The 8,835-nt window shown below is 47.4% G+C and overlaps 1 protein-coding gene across 1 annotated transcript in view; it reads left to right on the forward strand.

The window, feature by feature from the left end:
- The window catches only part of UNK (unkempt family zinc finger), a 27,524-nt gene extending 21,378 nt beyond the window's left edge, over nt 1–6,146 (forward strand). The window contains exons 15-17 of the mRNA XM_009324615.1: nt 340–521; nt 1,071–1,328; nt 1,741–6,146. Coding sequence (XP_009322890.1) covers nt 340–521; nt 1,071–1,328; nt 1,741–1,896 — 596 coding nt within the window. The 3' untranslated portion in view covers nt 1,897–6,146. The remainder of the gene's footprint in view (nt 1–339; nt 522–1,070; nt 1,329–1,740) is intronic.
- The last annotated feature ends 2,689 nt before the right edge of the window (nt 6,147–8,835 follow it).

Here is an 8,835-nt window from a genome sequence, read left to right on the forward strand (position 1 = left end):
AAGCAGTTCAGAGGTTCTCATAGGAGAAGGGGGATTCAAGCTGGTAGTCAGCTCTGCTGTAAAATAGATGCTTCTAAAACCAGCCTGGTTCAAAAGTTGCCTCCACTCAGTTTCTTGGGTCCTCCCTGTACCATTAAAGATGAGGCCTAAGGGTGTGAAACTTCCCCTATAAAGTCCCTCTATGACGGACTCCTGGGTCCTGGGGATGAAAGTAATTCTTAAGATGATCTTCTCTTTCCTATGCACACATTTTTGAATCTGGATTTTACAGGGGTAGGGAGGAAATGGGGAAATTGCCAGCACCTGTGACATAACCCTCTCTATTTCCCTGTGAAACAGGTTTAAATGGGATGAACAGCAGCATATGGGAACACTTTGCTTCGGGGAGTTTTTCGCCCAGTACCTCACCTGCATTTCTGTCAGGTCCAGGTGCTGCGGAGCTGGCACGGCTACGACAAGAACTGGATGAAGCCAACGGCACAATAAAGCAGTGGGAAGAGTCTTGGAAACAAGCCAAACAGGTACTTGGGCAACTCCTGGGAAGAGGGATTAGGGAGTGTAAAGGAGTAGGAGGGTGTCAGGCTTTCAACAGGAGCTTTCCAGACACTGAGGTGATGGGAAGAGCTGTAGGTTTTACAAACAGATTCTCTTAAGCATTCTTATTCTTTCTTCTCCCTTGGAAAGAGGGACTGAATCACTGTGCCTGATGTGTTCAGGTGCTGGAAGTGCAAGGCCAGGTGTCATAACACATGCACTGAAGTGCTTGACAGTCTCTCAGTCCTGCCGGTTGACTTAGATCCATGACAATTTGCGGGTATGCAAAGTTCATCCCCTTAATGGTGTGAGCCAAATATGTAGAACCGCAGCCCAATCAGATGGGGTATCTGGAATGAGCAGCGCTTTGAAGCGAAGCTCCAAGGATATTTCAGAATTTGGGAACGGGGCAGATTGGACAGAACACGCTGCTGGTGAGGAGTGTATGGAAATAGATATTTTTGCCTGGGATTCTCTCTTGGAAGCTGACCAAGTTTTCAGACTGCTTCTTTTACCCTCTTTGTTGGAACTTGCAGGCTTGTGATGCTTGGAAAAAGGAGGCAGAAGAAGCAAATGATCGCGCCAACACAGCTAACATGGAATGTGAACTGGCCCGGGAGCAGAGGGAAGCCTTGGAGCTGCAGGTGAAGAAACTGCAGGAGGAGCTGGAGAGGATCCACACAGGCCAGGACCCTCAGTTTCTGCGCTCCTTCTCTGAGCTGGAAACGCTCTCGCTCTCTTCGCTTTACACCCTTCAGAAACAGCTGCGGGCAAACCTGGAGAAAGTCGATAAGGTGAGTGCCAGGGATTTGCAGGGCAGGGCCTTGCTCGCTCTGCTCCTACAGATCGCAGCTTTTTTCCCTCTTCTTTAATACAGCCAGAAATCAGCAGCCTCTCAAAGCAATTCCATGTGGATGTAGCCAAAGTGAGTTTTAACCAGCTTACAGGAAAATACCTACCTCCTCTTTGTGCCTAAAGTACAGAGTTTAAGTCAATCAAAGCTGCTTTGTTGATCCTAAAGGTCCTAAAAGACATCATGCTGTGCTGCTTTGCTTTGCTTTTGCTTCGGAAGATGAATGGGCAGACAGCTGCAAGTCCTTCCCCTGCTGCCTCCTTGCTGTTCCCCAAACTGCGTAGCACAGGACGGGAGCCCTTTTGCTTTGTGACTTTGATGCTTATGTTTTGCCCTGTCTTCCTCTCTTGCAGGCGGTATTTCAGATGCAGTCAGTGAAATGCCTTAAGTGTCAGGAGGAGAACCGGGTGGTGTTACCGTGCCAACATGCAGTGCTGTGTGAAACGTGTGCCGAGGAGGGCGAGTGCCCCATCTGCCATCCCAACAGGCCCCACTCTCTCCAGTCGTGACCTTCCAAGGACACTTGTTCTAATCATATCGTATAGAACTTTTTAACTTTATACATACGTACATATATATGTATGTGTACATATATATATGTATGTGTATATATATATGTATATATGTGTGTGTATGTGCATGTTTGTGTATGTGTATATATATGCACACACACACACATACACACATAAAAATTAGTTGCAGAGCACTTTTTAATATTTTACATCCCGTATCTAAACTGCCCCTCACCCGTGCCCCACTAATTCTAACTCTTGAGGAACTTTGAGAGCTGTTTTTAATACAGATCAAAGGGCCATTTGCAAAGAGTCTGTGTTTCTCCTCTTTTCTATTTAGGTGATAACAAATTTTTTGACTATTTCCAGAAGGATTTAGAGTGGGCAAGAGGGGCTTCCATGTGCTTTCCAGAGGAAGAGTTGAGATCACAGGGAGGATCAAGGTGGATTGAAATGACTTGTTCATGTCTTCGGTCTCCCTGCTCTTTCACTGACCCAGCTTGGTTAAAGCCGTCCTCCCTGATGGAAGCTCCGCTGGGTGCCTGCCTGGTGGGCCTCACGTTGCCGATCTCTGAATGTGCAGGAACTTTGTCTGTCATTTAATCAGCAAAGTTCGCTTTTTAAATTTTTTTTACACTCTTTGTATATTTGTATGAAAAGAAGAAAAGAGGGAAAAAAATGTATTGGATGTAGAGCACGCCAAGCCCCAAAATTCAGTGACTAGTGTTCATTGCTGATACAGCTAATACGTTCCAGGTCTGAGCAGCCTTAGAAGTATTGTCCTTGTGTCAGCTAAAGCCCTTTATGAAAGAAATATGGATGCAGAGGTTAGTTCTCTCCAGGCGCCCCTTTGTCTGGTGGCTGTCTAGAGACTTTTTACTGTTTTCAGACCAGATTAATTTTGGTTTAGCCACAGGGACCTGATTCATAGTCACTGCTGAGATGCATGAAACAATTCCAGGTAGTCTGAGGACACTTGTTGAACAGAGTCGACGTTGCCTGTGTCGGCACCTGAAGGATGGTTTATGGACTACTGGGTCCAGAAACCTTAATGCTAAAGATCATGTATGCCTGTGGTGACAGAGAAAGTCCAGCGTGACAAAGAAATGCCACCAACTTAGACCTGGTGACATTAGCTGAGCTTTCCTGTTACTTTACCAGTGTGTCCATTGGATTTTTACATCAGGTGGATTGCAGTAACCTGCTGGGATCTCAACCAAAAGGCCACTTAGTTGAGTAAACACTTTTGTTTTGCACAGGGATGCTGCCTGTGCTACCCCTCCCTGACCTGGAAAAGCACTGGAACCTCCAGCAGCCCACTGTTGTAGGAAAACTGAATTTTTACCAGAGCCTCTCAGAAAGCTTCATATTTAATGCAAAGACATAATTAGGTTTGCTTCCATAATTCCACCTTTCCTTTACATGGAAGGGGTTAATATGCATTCCCAGATGATCTCTTAAGTGCAGCTCTGTGTAGTTCTTTTTTATGTTTTTCCCATTAACTTGTTTTTGGGTTTTTTGGTAAAAATGCTTTTTTTTTCCATGTGTATTTTATTGTAACTAGCATCAGTTTTTTTAATTTTTTTTTTATGGAGAGACACTGTTGAGTGACTATTGTGGCGATGTTGTTTGATTATAGCCTTTGAATGTTTGTGCCATGGGGCAGCACACCTGCCTTGGTCTGATCTTAAGGAAAGACCTTTTATTAAAATACGTGAACATTTCTTTTTTAGGAAAAAAAAAAAAAAAGAAAAAAGTGGGGGGAGGAGGAAAAAGCCCAATTAAGATAAAAATTTACTAAAAAGTTTTTGTAACTAACTTAAATCATAGGAAATAAACTCTTGAATCAGGTCTTTAATATTTATAAGAACCAGAGCTGATCAGCCTGTTTTGGCTATTGGTTTGTAACACTTACTTTTTATTAGCACGGTGGTTTATCTGCTCTCCTGCCTCCCTGTGGGACTGTTCAGGGTGACGCTGTCTTTGGCCAGCCCTCTTTTTTTCAGAACTGTCCCGCACCGGGCTGCGTGACTGCATCCGATTCCCACAGGGGCTCTTCACTTTGTCCCTTCTCTTCAGATGAAACTTGTCCGCTGCTGGCAGCTCTAGCTGTCTCAGTGGGACTTCCAGTCACGGTGTGATGCAGGGCTATTGGGTCTAGGGGAAAGAGATACTTGCCCCCAGTTTCCGTGGGGGCACATCGCTTAGGCAGGGGGGTACAAGGAAAATTCCAGGCCAGAGAAAGCGTGTTTTTCCCTTTTGAGTAAAACAGTTTCTCTGTTTTAAAACTTATACTGAAGGACCAAAGAATTCAAAGCTTCACCTGTTTGCGGCCCTTAAATTTTAGCTTTCCATTGCCACGCTGCACTCATGGCAGAACAGCCTGAAGGAATTAGCACTAGCCCCTTCCCTTGCCCCCACCCCAACGTATCTCACACTCTCTTTGCACAAGCACATAAACTGTTTCTCGCTTTCCTCTGGTTCTTTAAGAAACACTTCCTAAATTTAGGTTTCTATGAATTTGTTTGCTGCTTTAAAAAGAAAAAAAGAAATATCTGAAATGTGAATTACTTTCTTAAGCATCAGATGGAAAAGAGAACTTCATCGTTGCGTATTTTGTGAATATTTTGGGGGGCCATTTATGTGACAATTTCCTAACTGAGTGAGGTGAGAGCAGGGGGAAAGGGCAGCGTTTCTGACCCACTCCAGCAGTTGTTACTGCCTGCCTCAGGCAGGAAGGATGAACCATAATCACAGCACTGCGTTTAAGGCTTAAGAGTCTGTGGTCAGCTTCTGTATGGTGTAAAAAGAGTCTTGTTGAAATAAACCTGGTGCTAATATGTACAGCCCCTGTAATGTACTGTCACGCTTCCTTCTGAAGCAGGAACTCCCTTTTTCAGGACACGCAGTAACACATCAGAACTAAGGGGGCTTTTTTGGCCGAGTCACGCTTCAAAATGAAGTTTTGGTCCACAAGGCTTCTTGATGAGCAGCCCAGCTGGCTGTTGCTGAACAGCCGTGAACAAGTCTGGGTCCTGCCTCTTCACACAGACTTCTTATTGGATAATGACATTTTCCTCCCCAGATTTTTGGGAGCTTTGGAAGTGTTGACCTCGGTGACTAATTGTGCAGGTCAGACACTTCTGAGCTAAGAGCTGGGGGAAGGGAGTCTTAACTGTGTTGTGAAACCACCGTATCTTAAAGGTCAATAAACTTTTACGTTATTATGGAAAAACAATATAGAAGCAGATGGCTTAAGACAACACTATCCTGGGTAGATAGGTATCAAAAAGCCAGGCTAGAGCTGTAGATGATAGCCAGGAGCTGAAGAATTTTGGCATCGCTTTGGGCTAACAGGACCACTTTTAGATCATCTCCAGCCTTAGATGATGTAGCCGCATGCCAGCTGTGGCACAGGAGGGACCGGGGGAAAGTCTCAGAGCTGGAGCACAACATTTTGCTTAAGCAGATCGCCCCCCCGAAGGGGGTCGCTGCAGCTGATCCCCTGCCGAAGGGTTTCATACTTTCCGTGCATCTCTGAAGCTGAACCTGAGCCACTTGCAAGGCTTGTGCAGCTGAGACGATGAAGAGAAGTCCTTACCCTGTGAGGAAGCCCGTAATGCTGAATGGACTCAGTAATTCATTGCTGTTCCACCAGCCTCCGAACCTCCTCTCTTTCTCCTTTTCCCCCATCTGAGAAGGAAGAATATTACCAGTGTTTTCCTCCACAATTATAATAATCCTTGGAGTGATGGCCAACAGCAAAATAGATGTTACTGATGTAAAACCTAGTATTTTAAAGGTGAAGTATTCCTGCAAACTAGTGACTGCATCGGAGAGATTTCTGGGGCTTCCCCGCTCCGTAGCTTCCAATGTTAAAACAAAATAAATACAGTATACGTTTAAAAAAGAATAATAATAATACACGCTGCAGTATTTCTGGTGGCAATTCTTGACCAGTCTCTTCCCTGCCTTCCCCAGGAGGAAGGGCACTGGGCAGAAGCGCCCCTAGTCCGTGTAGAAGTTGGCAGAATGGTGATCGGTGGTGTGTAAAACGTGTTGTTGATTCCATGTATAGAACTGTGATTTCAGCTGTCGTTCTCTCGTACTCTGTAAATATGTGTTTTGGCTGTCGGAAACCTGGTTTAGACTCTTTTCTTGGCAGAGTGAATTTGCATGTGGGGCTGGAAAGAACTCAATCTGTGTCACAGTTTCCAAGGGCAGGATGGATTTTTTTTTTAGAGGACAATAAATTTTTATTTTTTTGCTAAGAAAAAAAAATATATAATAAAGCAGTGTGTGTGTGTGTGTGTGCGCGCATGCATGCCCGGGGTGTATGTGCAGCCCTGCGCCCTGCTCTGGGGCTCGGGGAGGTGTAGAGAAGCCTGTGCAGCGAAGCCCTCAAAATAACAGATCGAATTCACCTCCGTGGCCAATTTTGCCTTCTCCCTTTCACACGACCAAGAATAATTTCTTCCTGAGCTCCCTTCTGGATCAAGCCCCTTTTTCAGGGGGGGTTGCCCTTCACCTTTACGATCGAGGTGCAGTGGAAGAGGGGGAGAGTCGATGCGGCGCAGTGAGGTGGGGCAGTGACTCCTTTGGAAATGGCAAAACAGCAGAGCAAAGAGCGTTTTATCACCCAGATTCTTGGTGTGGACAAGAATTTCTCTCTAAGCGTCTCCCACAAGAGCCAGGCTGGGCGGAGGTGAGCTCTGCCTGCGCCTGTGCCCGTGCGGCTGCGGGGGATATGAACAGTTAAAGCATTACACATACAGCTTCATGCGTTGGCACCCAAAAGAACATGCCTTATGTATGGATCCAAGAATTACCTTTTCTTTTTGGTCTAATTAATGCTTCAAAGATGCACTTACCCTTAGTCCAATCACAACAATAATCTGAATCACCCAATTTATATTGCAGGTTACTACTACTGCAATAAAATCGGTAGACCTAAGTGCCTGCCCCCTTCCCTCTTGTGTTGCAGCAATCTGCCTGTGTCGGGGTTCTTCACCATGATGATGATGATGATGATGATGCTGATGATGGGGATTTCTTCCTCCTCGGTCTTGCATTTGCTAGGAGCTGGTTTTGTGTGCTTCAAGCCGTATTTTTTTAATGCTTAAGCTATTCTCCTCCTGGTCCATGGGAGCTCTGATCGTTTAAGGTTTCTTAGTTCTTCTCTGTAAAGGGTATGATTTCTTTTGGGGTGGGAAAAGACCCACACAACTGCCCGGACCTGAGCAAAAATTAAGCTAAAACACCTTGGATAATAAAGTGCAAACAACCTCAAAACAGAGGTTAGCCCATGCCACCTGCTCACTGGGACACACTGTCTGCTGCAGGAAGGGCAGCCTGGGTGATGTCAGTCCAGGGCAAGTTAGAGCACAGCAATTTTTAAACATACAGCTAAAAATAAGCTAAACCACGTTCAAACCTGCGGCCCCGTATAGCTAAGCCTTGCACTAAAGCGTGAGGCTGGTTGCTAGCAGGTGCCAACACCAAATTAGCTGCAGAGTGCAGGCATGGGGTTTCCTCTCCCGGAGCAGTAGCAGCAACCCGGCTGAAATGACGCCCTGGGACAGCGTCTCCTCTGCAAACGGACCCTTCTCCGGAATCTTATTTCTCTGCAGAGCTACAAGGGGGGACTGAAACAAGTGATTTTTAAGCCAGCAAATGGCTTCCTTGTGAGTGAGCAGCGCCTTAATCCCTCCTGCTGTGGGTTGGATTGAGCCTGGCCATGTCATATAGATACCAAAGGAGCTTTTCCCCACCCCCCCCGGCCCCTGCCATCGAGGGCTTGACCTGGATTGACCCCACAGTTGCTCAGCCCACCGAGAAAGCAGCTGGTGCTCAGGCACCAGGGAGGGGGATGCTTTTAATTTCATGGGATGTGGCAGCTCGGAGGGACCCACTGCAGCTCAAGGACAGCCACCCCCCCTTGCAGGGTGGGGGCAGAGGAAGCTCCAGATTTATAACTACTAATAATTGCAGCTAAAACAAGCTCCAAAATACCCAGCAAATAGCAACCACCTGCCCTGCTGGGCATTTTAGCTGGTACACCTGGGCCACCCCACGTGCAATGCACCCTGCAGAGCTGCTTCCCGCCGCTGTCCCCTGTGTGCTATAGCAGAGGGATGCAGGTCCGTGGCACAGGCTGGGGGCGATGCCGGGGGCCTGTCCGCTGCATCTGGGCTCTTGGCACCCCGACCTGCTGCGTGGTTTGGCTGACGGGGCTGCAATGCTCTTCATTGCTGCCCAGGCTCCAGCAAGCTCCCAGGCTCCCTCAGCTCCAGCAAACTTCCTGAGGTCAATACGATCAGTGGTAAAATACAAAAAACACACACACGAGCTATGCACATTTTAAAAAAGGGAAAAAAACCAAAAACCCAACAAAAAAAAAACCCCAAAACACCCCAAAAACACAAAGCCTGACGGGCTGCACAGCGAAGTGCCAGGCCCGGAGCCAGCAGTGGCAGGCTGGGCAGGGATGGCTCCTGCTCCCGTCCTTTCTCACCCAGCACCGCGCAGCCCCGAGGACACGCACATCTGCCTGGGAACCTTTTTTCTTTTTTTTCCCCCCCCTCACCAAACCACCACGCACTGCCTGTCCTGAAAGCCTTTTGCCGTACCTGAGCCAGACCTGGGCTTTACGTGTCTCGTCAGCCTCTTTCACAGGCCAAAACCCAGCTCCGCCGGCTCCTTCGGCAGGTTGATGGCCACCGGCCGTGCTGCGTGTTCAGCCCTGCCTGCCTCCAGCACCGCTGGGCGGTGGCAGCTTTCGCAGCCGTTTGATTTATACCTCGGTGTAGGTGATACTTTGCGATGGCCCGTAACTCAAAACAACGCTAGCTGACTCCCTGCAGAGGAAAAACATCCCGTCCGATTCAGCACGGCCGAGCTCTCGCCAAAGCCTCGGCTGCCTGCAGGGACCAGCCA

Source organism: Pygoscelis adeliae, unplaced genomic scaffold (assembly GCF_000699105.1).
Source record: "Pygoscelis adeliae isolate BGI_AS28 unplaced genomic scaffold, ASM69910v1 Scaffold445, whole genome shotgun sequence".
Lineage (NCBI taxonomy): Eukaryota > Metazoa > Chordata > Aves > Sphenisciformes > Spheniscidae > Pygoscelis > Pygoscelis adeliae.